Source organism: Ascidiella aspersa, chromosome 7, assembly GCF_963924565.1.
Source record: "Ascidiella aspersa chromosome 7, kaAscAspe10.2, whole genome shotgun sequence".
Classification (NCBI taxonomy): domain Eukaryota; kingdom Metazoa; phylum Chordata; class Ascidiacea; order Phlebobranchia; family Ascidiidae; genus Ascidiella; species Ascidiella aspersa.
Genome location: NC_139453.1, coordinates 30,912,736 through 30,928,219, shown reverse-complemented (window position 1 = coordinate 30,928,219; position 15,484 = coordinate 30,912,736). Strand labels below are relative to the sequence as shown.

The following is a 15,484-nucleotide window of genomic DNA, read 5'->3' as shown; positions in this document are numbered from 1 at the left end:
GTGAGTACAACAATTAATACAGCTTCTTGTGTACCTTTGTGGTTTGATACTGTACCTTACTCCAAGTGGAGTACCTTATGTACGTTATAGTAATTTGATACTGTACCTTATGCACGTTATAGTAATTTGATACTGTACCTTAACGTATGTTTTAGCGAATTGATACTTTACCTTAATAGCGAATTGATACTTACCTCCACTTTAAGTAGCTTGATGCCGTACCTTATGCACCCTTAGTATTTTCAACAGATGTTAAAAATGAATAAAGCTTAATTATCAAAATAGTATAAGAAGGTTACCAACTTGAAACTTAACTTTCGTAACACTTAGTAACTTTTGGCGTAACCACTTTAAAAAATACCTGTGTACGTTCCTATGTTACCTATTTTGCTTGTTTTGAGCATTGTGATGACGTCATTTGGTTTTGGTTCAGATCACGAAACTTTTTGTCCACAATATCGGTTATCGGCATCGGAAAAATATGTCAAATATCGGGCATTTCTATTCAAAACGCATGAAATTTAACCTACTCGTAGATGGGCTTCGATATTTCCACTATAATTTAATATGTAGGTAAATCATTCATGATTGTTGACATGAAAAAAAAGCTTTTAAATGTATGGTCGTATATATAAGGCACTAAAGCGGGAAATTGTGCTTCAGACTATTAAAAGATGTTGCATCGAATCTTAACTTGTCCTATTTTTCAGAAACTTGCGATGTTTGCAAAACCAAGTCTGGAGCAACTCTTAGGATCGAGGTTTGTGGGATTTTATTTGGTAATTAGGGGGTTTGAATTACTGTATTCTGCTATTTCAACTCCAATGCCGATATTTGACATTATGGGCCACAACATGGCGATTTCAGCTATTATTTGTAAACAAAATCAACTTTTCCATCTTAAAAATTAAATTTATCATAATATTCGGTTTATAACTTGGTGTAACTTAAGCTCTTTTAAACAAAGGATAACGCAATTTTAACTGAAACCCTTATTAAGAGCAGCTGTCAGGTCACAACCTGTGCTTTATCAAGTCGAGATAATAACCTAAACCAGTGTGACATAATTTCAAGTAAAATCCGTATTTAGGGCAACGCTTAAGTCCCAAATAACCATACTTACTTTACCCACAGCCCGGCCAAACTATATTCTTCCCACTTGACACGGACACATGCGAACGTGAATGGTGCGCCGCTACGACCGACGGTGACCTGTGCTATAACGGGACTGTAGATCTGTACATCTGCGCTGAGGAGGAGAAACCAATCCCTGACTACGACCCGATCTTTTACGAACTGACCTGTGTCAATTCGACCACGTCCGTCTGCAAGAACTGCAGGGACTGCGAGAAGAGTAAGGACATGACCTCATATGGACTTAACTTATTGTTAAATGACACGACACATATTGACGTGACACATTGTTTATTGTCACGACCACATTTTAACGTTTCACTTTGTCAAATGATATGACCATATTTGGACGTTACACATTTATTTTGACACTGCCGCATAGAGGACTTAACATATTGTCAAATGACAATGTCACATTTGGACGTCACACATTGTTTAACACGACTTTATTTGGACAATATAAGTTGTTTATTGACAGGGCTAAGTTTTGAACTTGCAGTTTAACGAATTGGTCTTTTCACTACAGATTGCATCATTCGTGAGGATTCTTGCGAAGATGAAAGAACTATCGGTGATTCGTGGAGCAAAACTTTCAAGTAAGTTGCAAAATAATATAACCTGTTGTAACTTAAACAAACAAAAAAAGGCTAAGTTTACAAACCCGAGAAAAAACAGGGTCAGACATTTTTAAGGAATATATTTCGCCTTTACCGGCATCGCCAGTTCCTTAATTCGAATCTGTTGTAACTCGACCGTGGTATTCAAAAAAGTTTAATATTGGTTTTCTATTGGCAACTAGTTTTCAAAAGCCTGACGTGTTTAAACGAAATGTTAAAGTATGGTATGGTTGGTTTTTCAATAATATTAAATTGCTCTGTTAATGTATGTCAGTGAACAATGACTAAATGTGGAAATGTGACAACACAAGCATTTAGGGCTCCTTGACGCTCGCTTGTGTATACAGATCATGAACAATTTTAGCGTACTCTTCTAAACAGACTTTTGCTTGTTTGTTTGCTTGTAGTTACGACCCAGTTCCCAGCATTGGACCGAAGACTTACTGCAAGAACTACAGATGCGTGGCTCACCCAGATGCCACAGAACCACAATGTAACAAACAGGTAAGTCAACGTAAAACTAGTGTATGCAACGAGAGGATAATGAAACCAACATAAGTGTAGCGGTTGGACGCTTTTTTTACTTTTTTGTTTTAATAGAGTAATGGTGATACAAGTGGCCAGCACAACTTTAGAATGTTTCTTAAAATGTTGTTTTATTTGATGGATTTCTTTTGCATAAATGTGTAATTTAATGTTTGAAGAGATTGTTTAATTTTTTCAATTCCTTAAACCATTAGGTGAATATCTATTGTTGAATATTCCAACTTGTGTTACCTCTTCATAGGCTAAATTTTCATGCCATGATTACCCTCAAAGCTACTATCATTATGTCTACCTTGCACTTATAGGAGGAAGATGTCCAAGGTTGTGTTGATAGCGGGAAGGACAAAGTGTGCGAGTGGTTTGAGGAACTGAGGGAATATCCAACTGGGGATCCTTGCTGCCCTGTCAAGTACGAATGCGGTAAGTGCAGGACAAATAAGGTGGTTTAACAAGGGTCTTAAAATAATACTAATGTTATTATTTATACTGTTTATATTGGACGTAAGCCTGCTCCAACAAAGGTAGTTAGTTGACCTTTAATCCATACTGTAAGATCTACTAAACAGAATCACGAAGGTTGGAAAATATCAGGAGGTATAAGAAAAATCATTTTTGAAGTTTTACATAAATATATATTTCGCCTTATAAATAGGCATTACCTAAAAACAAGTTATTATCCTATTATTAAGCTATTTTTTCTTCCAGTTTGTATTACTTGCCAATTCGCTGAGACCGGAGAAATGGATTCAACCATTCAGGTGATTAACTCAATTCTTACACGTGTTTACGTTTTAATTGCGAATGTGAAGTTGACAGAATGGTCTATTTATTATTTTGTAGGACGTTTTTGTCTATTTAAATTCAAACTGTTGGCATATTTGACCCCAGGTCAACGCTTCTCCTACTGGTGTCGCAAACTCGTCTAGTTTTAACCCCAGGTCACGTATTTAACCCGAGGTCATAATTTTTACCCCACGTCATAATTATTTAACCCCAGGTCCGATTTTAACCCCATGTCAATATTTTAACCCTAGGTCACGTATTTTAACCCCAGGTAAAAATTTTCATGATTTTTAACCCCAGGTCACGTATTTTAACCCCAGGTCAATGCTTCCCGCTACTGGTGCCGCAAACCCGCCTAGTTTTAACCCCAGGTCACGTGTTTTTAACCCCAGGTCAATGCTTCCCGCTACTGGTGTCGCGAACCCGCCGAGTCGAATTGTTGCTACACTGACACTTGTTACGAGAAAAGCACAGAGTGGGACTGCCCCCAGATCAAGAAGGTCCAGGAGGCGTGTACGACCGGCCCCACCCCAACATGCACCCCTGGGTACGTGTGGGTCAACAAGACAAGGACTGAGGATTGCTGCCCCTGGGGAGAATGCGGTATGTGAAGGCTGGAGGGTTTTGTGTTTTTTGCGCATTTGTGGTGATTTTTTATAATGTTTTTGCGTTTTTTGTGATCATCAGTTAAGTGTTTTTTTTCATTTTTTAACTTTTTTTAAAAATGTTCTTATGGTTTGAGAGGTAAATTGCTCGCAAAAATATTGTAAATTAACCAATTGCTTGTACTAAAGTTTCTAAACTACTTTATGTTTAACTTATTTTCCCCAAATTAACTATGATTAACTTGTCCCCAAAATTGACTATTTTATGTTTAATTTATATAAATTTTTTAATATTCAAACTTAACCACGGATAAGTTTATGGAAAGTTATTTGTAACATTTAATTGTTTCAACAGAATGTGATTCTTGCGTTGATTACAACATCCAGAACAACAAAGTGCTAAGAGCCGTAAGTGATCGTTTCATTTTAAACTTCATTTTACATTTACCTTTTTTAGCTTGATTTGTACAATTCAACCGACGTGTAATTTTGGAACTTCATAAAAAGCAGACATTTTTTTTATTTTTCATCAAAATAAAGCCAAAATAACCAAATAAATGCATATTTGCTATGATTGTGCTGATGTAACAAGCTAAATTCCTTGTAGCCAAATTAAGTAACTTGTTTTAAATTCTAGTCATGGAAACATATCATTTCATTCCCCAATCCATTGCTTTGTTACATAAACTAACAAAGGCCATTTTGACATAGATCGGAGTTTAAAAAAATTGAAAACTCAAAATAACTTATTAAACTGTTTTTATTTTTAAATTATTACGTTCATAATTACAAAACTAAGGGGTTAAATTCCCGAAAAAAGCAAAAAAGCAACTTGTATCCGGAAAAAGCAAGCGTTTTAAAACACAATGCCCTTAAAATTGTTTTGTCACAGTAGCTAACAATAGCCGTTATGACGTAGATCGGAGACACGTGGAACAAACAATGCCTCAAGTTCAAATGTATCCGCGGCGTCAGGGCTGAGGACGGATGCTTCAAAACAATCAACTACGCCAACGAGACGTGCTCTGCCGCCCCGGATTGCCCGGATAGAATGCATAGTGTGATCACAGGGAAAGACCAGTTCGGGTGCTGCGATACATTCAGATGCGGTAAGTTATTACAGTGCTCTTCAACCTTTTTTGATTTGGTTTTGGATCGGTGACTTAAAGTTGTAGTGACGAACTCGTGCACCCTGTTAACTTAACAGGTAAACTGAGGTAAGAAGCGATATAAAAATCAATAGGCATATCAATATCATCACGTTAATTAAACCGAGCGGAAGTTTTACACACTGTCGGTGAAAGTTCGAATATGGCTGCAGGCTGCTTGCGAGTACTATTGCATATCATACAACAGTATTCAAACTTTACACAGCTTGCGCCACGGCAGTCAGGCAAAAAAGAAAAAATGCATGTATCAAAAAGTTAGTTCACAACGATTACAGCACATTTTCTCATAGAAATCGGCAATTACTGGCAAAGATGATGTAACATTAATAGTTCACAAAATGTTGTGAATACCTCTTATATACGGTGGACAACTATACCCGACTATCAGTGCTGGAATAAGCTGGGCGTTACTCTAGCATCTTACCTTTACTAGCAGAAAGCTTGCTTAGTATTTTATCCTAAATTTGTTGTCAGTTTTTTAGGTTGGTAATTGTTTATTATAATGATTTATTATTTACCTAAACCAAGGTTTTATTAACTTTGGATATCACGTACTGTGTGTCTAACGTTTGTCGCTTTAAGTCAGTGCATCTCAACCTATAGGTCACAACCAGTGTTTTCTTTAAAGGTGTTTCCCAAATTTCTCCAGCGGTTTCCCAAATTTTGGAATTGCAACATTTTGGCATTTAAATGAAACACTTGCGGTCTCTTAAAACTAATTAGCGGTCAGCCAAACTAAACCTTAAAAAAACCTACGTCACGACCCATAATTAGGTCGGCGTTTGATTTAGTTCACATAGTTAGATTTGTTGAGATTGGTTCAGATCAAGATTCCCTAATACTTGAGAAATTGCGTAAACAATACAAAAATCATTACTCGTATTAATTGTTACTCCACAGAATGCGACGAAAAGTGCTTCGTCACCGACAATGGGACCACCAGCGTTTACCCTGTGAGTATTTCTTGTAGATTTTGAGATAATTCACTCTAATTAAAGTGTTTATGAATGGAAGTATTATTTCTCTTTGTGGAATTATTTTATTTAAATTAGTTATAAAAGTCGCAAAAAGTCGTATTTTTGTCATTAATTATTCGTTCTGTCAAAATAAAAATGTATAGAAAACGTAATTCACACAGTAACTTCCAAATTTCTACTTTTTAACAACAGTTGTTTTTTAATTTAATTATATTTACTTGAAAATTATATCGGTGTACCCAATTTACTTTCTGGACTAACAAAATTGTGAGCAATCCACAATTCTTGTTACGTTTTAACAAATAATAATAACATTTATCGGTTTTCTTAATCTAATTTTAGGCAAGATTACAAATAATGGTCCAATTAACGAATTACGCATTATGTTCACATTTCACCCCGAAACAACCATTATTTTTTGGTATTTTTTTTACACGAAGAGCAATTTCTATCTATTGATGTATTGCCTGTTGTAGATAATTCTATTTGCAACTTTATTTTTCGTTAATTTTCAGCCCAACACGGAATGGCAAATGAACGGTTGTTGGCACCACTGCACCGATCCGTTAGATGGCGCCACAGGACCTCGTCTCAACCAATCAGAATGCCCGTTCCACGAGCAGATCTGCCACAAGCCCGACCCGTGCCCCACTTGTCACGTCATAGTCGGCGAGACAAAGGACGATTGTGGATGCACGAAGTACATCTGTGGTGAGTTATTTGCGGGTTTAATTTTAGTTCTGACTTTTTTAAAGAAATTTGCAAATATTTTTAATTCTTTCTTCGTGTACTTATCTTGCACTTTTTTCCTTTTTTATTTTAGCTTGATGAATTTTCTTCTCACGTCATGTATTTAACGATGAAAATCATTTTTCTATTTTTCTTTATAAACTTATTCTTAACTTTTTTTGTCTTTAAAGGATTTAACCCAGCAAATAAAATAAGTCAAAATCTAAATGTAATTGTAAAGTGTCAAGTCTAGAAGGTAGCTTGGATTTTTTGACACAGGATGTTTTCTGTCATACCTATTATATTTTGAAAAAACAAATTGGATCCCAATTGGCGTAAATTCCAAGAATAAACGCCTTTATCAAAAGTTAGTTACGTTAACTTTCTAAGAAGTAATACTCTAATAATACCTTCACTGGAACATGACTTTTTTCCTAAAAATACTTGCCTTGGATTTAGTTCAAAATTATAGGAGAGATACGCGAGTGTTAAAGTGCTTCATGTCATAGCTGCGTAAACATATCTGTGGACTCGGTTGATTAATAACAATTTACGACTTTTTTGCGCGCTAGATTTAAAATTGCCTATATCACCACCCCCCCCCCTGTTTTAACAAAGCGAATACCCCTTACTTTATTGCAGAGGAGATTGCCCGCTGTCCCCTGATAAAGTGCGACTACCCTTACCAGCGTGACATCGTAGCATCTGACCCGTGCAAAGCTCCTTGCTACAACTGCACGTGTGATCATGTCTGCTGGGACCAGTTCGACAACAGGACATACGGGGTAAAGTATACAATAAACAATAAACAATGTGTAATGTATAAATACATACAGGATGAGTACTAAGTAAATTAAATAACCCAATAAACAATGAAAAAATAAATAAATGGGAATGGACTTGTTTTGAACTGATTCGTACAAGTTAAGTTTCTTTTTAAATCAAGGATGGCACTAAAATTATTAATTTATAATTATTTTTATTTTTAATTTATTATACTAAAATAAACTGACGTTACCTGAGATCATCATTTTAAAATTGAATTTATTTTGAATCTTTAAACATAAAATTATCTGCTGACCACAATTTATACAACAACTTCTGTAAATATAATGAGAATATGCATTTAATTTTGATATAAACTAACTTTCTTTTCAGGTCTGACGACACCTTTTATTCAAACAGGCCTATTTTATTTTCAGCCCGACGAGCAATGGCGTCGAATCTACCGCCAGGGGGAGCGCAAGTGCGAGGATTGTGTTTGTAACAATGACGAGGATGAAGATGGTTGCAGGAAGGAGGTATGTTGACCCCCTGTACATTCATATAAACAGACATACAGAGAGAAACACATACATACAAACATACACACTTACATAAGCAGTAATGAAGAACACGAAGACAGGTGCAGGAAGGAGGTTTGTTGACCCCCTCGTACATAAAGAGACGGAGAAATATAGGCTTACCCACACTTACACATAGGCATAATATACCCACGCCGGGAAACACATACACATACAGAAACACATACACATACAGAAACACATACACATACAGAAACACATACACATGCAGAAACACATACACATGCAGGAACACATACACATGCAGAAACGAAGTATGTGCCCCTTACATACAGGCAGAGACACGTTACACAAACAAACACACTTACATACGCCTACATTGCACACAGAAAAAACTCCAATACTTTGCACAGTCGCACTGAGCACATGGATTAAAAAAGCAAAATAATTAATAACAAAGGAATTGAGATACGCATACGCAGATTGATCCTGTTATTGAAATTGTGTTCATTGGTTTCCTTAAGATACCCCAAAGTCAGAACTGAAACAATACTACAAATATTTATCTCTATAATGTTAGATCTACAATTAAAATATGTAAAAATGGCATGTGGTCACGTGTCACGTGAGCTACTTTCACTCACATACTCACGGTTACTTTAGTCATATGATTGTATTTGCCGTGATCATAATCTTAATCACGAATACTCATTACAGTAATGACATAATTGTACTAATTGTGTTTAACGGCAAATTTGACTAACCCTCACGATTATTATATGATTCTATTCACATTGACGTATGATTGTACTCTCTATGTTCATATGATACTCACGATGATCATATGTTTGCAGGCGTGCACACGAGTTCCATGCAAGGAAGTCGAGAAATGCCCGAGTCCATATGATGAGGCGATCACGGATGTGGATGAATGCGGATGCACATTCCTCATCGAATGCCGTGAGTTGCATCACCATATCATATGATAAGGCCTATCACGAGGGTCAGAGGGTTTATGAATTTCAGAAACCCAAAAACTGACTGTTAGTAGTTTATTTTAGCTCTATAAAAAGACCTTTTGTGGCACAATGAAAATTCGCATTGGGTTTATGTTTCTGGTAATTTTGGTTACCTTTTATACTTTTTGTTAACTAAACTTTAGTAGAGTATTTGAAACTATGCGTTTAGTATTATGAGCTTTTTTGTAAAATTTAAATGTTACGTATAATAAGAATCTCAAAACCAATTTAGAAGTAGTTACCATTTTAAACAGTTCGAATAACTCTTATTCATTTTCAACACTTAAATGTTTTCGTGAGTGCAACTTTATTCCAACTTCATAGTCAATAACCACTCTTAACCCATATAAATCAGTATAGAGTCTCTCTATGACACGTGCGTCTGTCTGTACGAGTTAAACTATAGGAAGCTTTAGTATCTTCTGAAACCCAAGCAATTACCACAGCACCCCAACGCTTAATATAGTCTCTCTGTAACACGCATGTCTGTATGTGGCAGGCTGCCCTTACTGCAAGTTCGAGCAAGATGTGCTTATGGACAAGACGGTCGGCTCCACTTGGACTGAAGGAAATGTAGAACTTGGATGCTACGATACTTACAAGTGCTTCGCTGTTAAGGTAAGTGTTAGAATCTCGCTGTTGTAGCATCTAGAAATTTAGCTACAATGGGTTATTTCAGGTCAACTATCCTCAAAGGGTCGTTCTGGGTCACTTGGCCCATCATGAGATACATAGGGATTAGAGTTCCAATTTGAATTAAACTGGTTTTGAGTTACTTAAGTCAGTATTTCTTAAACTTTTATAAGTCACGGTGCACTATAGATCTTTAAAAATGTGGCGGCGCACCTGGCGAGCAAAACGAGTGTGAATTAATTTTTGGCAGATGTAAATGCGTAAAAAATGTTTTTTTAGTTATATATAGATAATATGGGAACCAATTAAATAGGTGGTGTTTTTTTCTATTTATCTGCCTGTGAAACATTAATTAGTTATATGCAGGGGGTCACGGTGTATATTTAAAAGGAGACACAACGAAATAAAAGTTGATATCTAATGTATTGTATTGCTTATTTGCCAACTTGCTTGTAGAACGTCGGTAAGGACAAGTAAAAAATGTCGTTGAACAAATATAGGTTTTTAGTTATAGTTAGAAAGGCACGGGTGGCAAGCGTATCATGTAAAGTAGGTCTAATACATCTACGATCCAATGTAATATATTGTACTGTTTATATAAACTTGTCAACTTACTTGCAGGACGTTGGTAAGGACAAGGAATGCCACAACGTCACTGTTGAACGCAACCCATGTCCTAAAGAAGTCGAATGCCATCCCGACTACAAGAAGGTTAAGGATGAGGAGAAGAGTTGCTGCTACCCTGACCAGAAGTGCTGTGATGTCTTCAAGTGCAGTAAGTATTGATAAACATTGTAAAAAAAACTGTTAATGCAAATAATGATTATAAAAAAAACGGATACTTATATTACTTATAGCAAATTTTTCACCTTAAGTGGGAAACAAAGCTAGATTTTACCATTATAGTAACATGATTGAAAGTTGTATTTAAACATAAAAAAATTTACAAATGTATATTCATTTTAATTAGTTTATTGCGATTTTAGCAATTAAAAAATAAAATAAAATGCCTTCTAGGAATTGTATACTTACCTGCTTAAAAAATTAAATTAATTTTGTCTTTTAAGCATAATTGTTGGTGGTTGTAGTAAGACGTGGTAGGAATATTAAAGCCCATACAGAGGTAGTCTATGTTTAAAATGAATAAATATTTATTCAAAACGTCCAACATGATACTTACCTCTGTATGGACTTTGATAATTTTGTCCTAATTTTTCCTTTTCGCGCCGCCTCACCGTTTGTCCGTCTCTTTGTGTTCCAGTCTGCAACGTGTGTATGTTCGAGGGTGAGTCGTACAAGGTTGGTGACAAGTGGACGAAGGACTGTCGCAATTACGTGTGCACCGACACCGTGGATGAACAGGACCCTGAAAAGTGCTTCCTGGAAACTTACGAAGATGTACCTTGCTTGGAACCAAAGCCTAACTGCACTGACTGCTACTAGTGAGTGGGAAACGTGTTTAGAAACTTGACTTTTATATTTGTTGTTGTTTTTAAGCCGATATACATTTCAAAGTTTTATGTTAAAACTTATAGTTTTTAAACCAAAAAAAGCCTGACTTGTTAAACTAACAACATCATGTTAAACAAAAAGTGCCATATTATTACTGAATTTGACATTTTTTTAATAAGGCCCTGCACAGAAATTCGAATGCTATTGATACTTTTGTCGATCACCTTTCGTTTATGAAGCCACGTGTTTTCGTTTATGACGTCATTTGTTCCCGTGTGTGACGTCAATATATATTTCCACAGCTCGTACCTTCGTCAGCCGCGCACAGTGCCAGAGTTCTGCTGCGATATTTTCGATTGCAAGCCTGAGTTGATCTGCAAGCATAACGGCGACAAGATTGCGGTGAGTTGGTGGCAAGTGGATCTAATAGCGACACACATTTACAAAACTTAGGCTGATCCTAAAGGTACAATGTTGCGCTCATTGCTGACTTCACATTCGGACGCCTCATGACCTAATATCTACTTATTTTAGGAAAGCATAACTTTGCCAAAAACTCTCTTATTTCCAATAACATTTTGTTTTTCGGGTATTTTAACAAAAATAGGCAAAAACAAATGTGTTTTGTTCAAAAAATATTTACAAATTGAAAAAGCATTATATATTTTAATCAGATTTGCTTATAAACGAGCAAATTAATTTAAACTTCACCAAAAAAATCTCTTGTTTTCAGAACACTTAGTATAATAGGTAGTTTAAGTTGAAATAGTGTTTATTAGAGAATAATTTTAAAAAATTGAAAAAGGAGCAATATAAATCGCATTTAGGAATGAAAAACCTACAACAAAAGCAAAAAATCATAATTTTTTTCTTTAGAACGGCAAATGTTCACAAATTAAAAAAAGTAACAATAGCAATCGCATTTATTTAGAAATGAGAAACCTAGCACAAATAACAAAAAATCAACAAATATATTGTTTCCTTCAGAACGGCACTGAATGGTACGATTACGAGGAAGACCCTAACGGTTGCGTGAAGCGTCAGTGCTACGTGTCAGATGCTGATTGGTCGGAGGGCAAGTGCCCCACCAAAGAACTTCGAGATCCTTGCGTTGTTGACACCAAAGAATGCGAGAAATGCCAGAACAAGACGATCAAGTTGGATGTGTGCGAGTGTGAATACGTCACCTGCCGTAAGTACAACTTGGAGTGTTGAATAAAGTGTGTGCGCATATCGTCGCTGGAAAACCAAAAAGCTTTATGTCCATTTTTCCACTTTTACCGCCTTCCAAAAAACTTGAAATGTGTTTTTTGAAAAGACTTATGTCCGGACATAAATCTCTTTGAGTGGTGCATCTTTATAAAGATGTTTCAGTGCCATAAAATGGCTTTATGTCCAAATATTACAAAACTACCTTAACCCAGTTTTATCAAAAATTGGACATAAGTCTCTTTGGTTTTCCAGTGACGATATAACCATGATTTATGCAAAATAATTACATTGATATATATATTGTTTACATTTTGTTTATGTTTGGTATGATTTTTTTTTCTGTGGTTTATCAAGATTTTTTTTACAGTTTTGAGAAAGTGTAACTGTTTAAAATTAGTTTGTATCTATATGTTCAGTATTTAAAGAAAATATTTCAAACCAGGTCTATAAAACTACCAACTTTTTGCTGAAGAAGTAAAATCACTATTTTTTTTTATTAAAATGCCAGTTATTTAGAATTTTTTATTCGCCTTTCTACATTTATATTCAAAGCATTGTATTTCTGTGAGTGATAACAGATAAAGTAAACATAATCTTGCGTCATTTGAAAGTAAACACAAAGCTATTATGACGTCACAACACCCTTATGTTTAAATCACGCAGCACCCCTAAACGACCCCGTACAATGCGTGGAGCCAGCAGCCAATCAGAAGATCGTTTCCCTGGCAACCGAGGACGAATGCTTCCCCAGCCGAAACTGTTGCGGTAAGTTGTGGTAAAATGCGGCAACTGCTGCGGTTGTTAGTGGTTATTAGTGGTGTAACGTTGGACTTTGTTTAAAAATGTTGCCTTATGTTGCATTTACAAAAAACAGCTGCTAGCCAGCTTTGCTGTTTTTTTATCAAAATGTTCATTTTATTTTTCAGTTTGTGACAGCCAATGCTTGTACAAGGGAATCAGACGCAAGGTCAGTAATTTATAAGAGGGAAAAAATATTTGAAAAAACTATCACAGAAAACAGGTTTATAATTTTTTGCCTTCTCCTGAAGCAAATAAAAGTCTTATGGAAGTTTGTTAAGCGAGGTTGTGAGTTTTTACCTTTGTACGGCTATTCTCACATGGCAACTCAATTTTTGGGCAATTTTCAAGCCACCCGTTCTACTATTTTTTGCTGTAAATAAACGTTTGAATTTATTTACAAACATTCATAGTTTGGTAGAGGTCATTGGTTCGAATCTCATTCAAGACTAGTTTTACCGGGCTATAAGTAAAACTTCTGAATCTCAGATTACAGTTTGTTAATTTTTTGGGGCAATTTTAGTTTAAATTTGTAACGTGACTTCTAAAGATTATGTTTACATACACATCGCATATTTTCTTGATTCGTTTTATTGTTTAACTCGCTTACCGTGTGTTTTTACATGCTCAGCCGTACGAGGTTTGGTGGGATTACGAGAGTTGCGAGCGCATGAGATGTGAGATTCCAGGAGCAGCTCTAGATATGATGCAACTTGGTCCTGACCAGATCGACGACATCAAGGATAATCTGGATTACCGGTAAGGTTCGGGTTTTAAATGAAGAGGGTTGGGTTTATCGTTTAAAATGTGATTCATTTGAGCCTAATTAACGATAAAATGCAAGTTAAAGGTGGTGCTACGCACAATTTCCTTGTTTAAAGAATATTTAATTGATTTATATTCAAATAATACTGGTAAATCTTAAAAAAAAATATTTTACATTGTAAGACGAAAATCACATCAAGTAAAATTTACGCCACTAAACAAATAGACTTTCAGAAATATGTTGATGATTTACCAAAAATGTGTAGTCTAAATACGTTTAGCGTTAAAACGTTTTTTTTATTAAACACTTTTTGAAAACTATCTAGGTAAATATTTTCTTTATATTTTCCTATAAAAATCCAGGTAGTTTCCCTGAAATGTTTCTTTTTACCCTAAATTTTAAATATTCCCCCGTTTAAACTAATTTCCCCCACTCAGTACGATGATGGAAGGCACACGCCTCGCTACCTTCATATACTCGAAGTGCCAGCAAGATCCTTTCCATCAATGTAGTCTAACTACGTACAATGCTAAAAAGTTTTTTAAAAGTTTTAAAAAGTTTTACCATATTCCCCCGAACTTTACATACTCCCCCGTTTAAACTAATTTCCCCCACTCAGTACGATGATGGAAGGCACACGCCTGGCAACCTTCATATACTCGGAGTGCCAGCAAGATCCCTCCATGTGTCCAGTAGCTCGCGCAATCGGTTGCCCACTGCCCAAGAACTGCAGCGAGTGTCAGACAACCACCATCGTTAAGGACAAGTGCAACTGCCCTGTCAGCGTCTGTGGTGAGAATATGAATTGGGGTTGATTTGTGGGTTTTAAATTAGGGTGAATTGGTGGGTTTAAATACCATTTTAAAAATTTAAAAAGATTTGGCTAACAGATTAAAGCGCATTAAATGTTTCAATTATGTGAAAACATGTGGATTGGAATTTGGTTCTAAAAATATACCAACAAAGTGTTTGTGAATTTAAATAATTTTGAACGAATTTTTAAAGGAAGTCTGAATTTAGTTTTGTTTTTTAGATAGATTTTTTCTTTGTTTAAAAGTTCGCAACATAGTCTACAGGTTTGTTTTCAATTTATTTCAATTTAGATTCATTTGCCGGTAATTGTACTGTATGTACAAACTTTTTTCACATTATCGCCAAATAGTGTAGACATTTTCACGTTAAACCTTTAAATAAAACATAATTTATTTTTTTTACATTTTACCAAACAAACCTAATGTAGGAGTGTTTCGTTATAGTTTAAAATAATAAATTACGAACCAGACCTTAGTGCTAACAACCCCTGTTTTTTCGCAGAGGACTACAAATGCCCCCCCTACCCCTTCAACCGAACCACCTGCCCTCCCCCTAAGTCAAGGGTCGTCGAAGTCACCCTCAAAGGTAATTGTGACGTCATAATGCAGACATTGTAACAAAACAATACTTACAAAGTCCCAGCAATACATTTGTTGAATTAATATCTTTGTATTCGTTTTTGACTTTATTTACTTATTTTTAGTTTTTTACATATTTTGTCAAAAATTTTAAGAGTATTGTTTTTTCCTCAAACTTTATTTTTTGCTCGTTTCTGGGCCATTATTTAACTGTGCATAACTCGACTTTTTAACAATAGGACCCGAAAAAAAAACTTTTCCCTCCAGATTTGCACGAATAACCCCCTTTTTACCCCAGATTTGCACGAATAACCCCTTTTTACCCCAGATTTGCACGAATAACCTCCTT

At 35.6% G+C, this 15,484-nt stretch overlaps 1 protein-coding gene across 1 annotated transcript in view; it reads left to right on the top strand.

Annotated features, from left to right (window-relative positions):
- LOC146138955 (uncharacterized) overlaps positions 1–15,484 on the top strand; it is a 54,173-nt gene that overhangs the window by 23,682 nt on the left and 15,007 nt on the right. The window contains exons 31-54 of the mRNA XM_083394746.1: positions 711–760; positions 1,135–1,354; positions 1,661–1,730; positions 2,159–2,255; positions 2,603–2,717; positions 3,003–3,055; positions 3,473–3,683; positions 4,041–4,093; positions 4,605–4,794; positions 5,755–5,807; positions 6,347–6,542; positions 7,203–7,345; positions 7,763–7,861; positions 8,719–8,824; positions 9,383–9,501; positions 10,138–10,291; positions 10,778–10,958; positions 11,271–11,370; positions 11,956–12,160; positions 12,844–12,945; positions 13,107–13,147; positions 13,610–13,737; positions 14,364–14,536; positions 15,059–15,142. Of these exons, the coding sequence (XP_083250872.1) occupies positions 711–760; positions 1,135–1,354; positions 1,661–1,730; positions 2,159–2,255; positions 2,603–2,717; positions 3,003–3,055; positions 3,473–3,683; positions 4,041–4,093; positions 4,605–4,794; positions 5,755–5,807; positions 6,347–6,542; positions 7,203–7,345; positions 7,763–7,861; positions 8,719–8,824; positions 9,383–9,501; positions 10,138–10,291; positions 10,778–10,958; positions 11,271–11,370; positions 11,956–12,160; positions 12,844–12,945; positions 13,107–13,147; positions 13,610–13,737; positions 14,364–14,536; positions 15,059–15,142 (2,943 nt within the window). The remainder of the gene's footprint in view (positions 1–710; positions 761–1,134; positions 1,355–1,660; positions 1,731–2,158; positions 2,256–2,602; positions 2,718–3,002; positions 3,056–3,472; positions 3,684–4,040; positions 4,094–4,604; positions 4,795–5,754; positions 5,808–6,346; positions 6,543–7,202; positions 7,346–7,762; positions 7,862–8,718; positions 8,825–9,382; positions 9,502–10,137; positions 10,292–10,777; positions 10,959–11,270; positions 11,371–11,955; positions 12,161–12,843; positions 12,946–13,106; positions 13,148–13,609; positions 13,738–14,363; positions 14,537–15,058; positions 15,143–15,484) is intronic.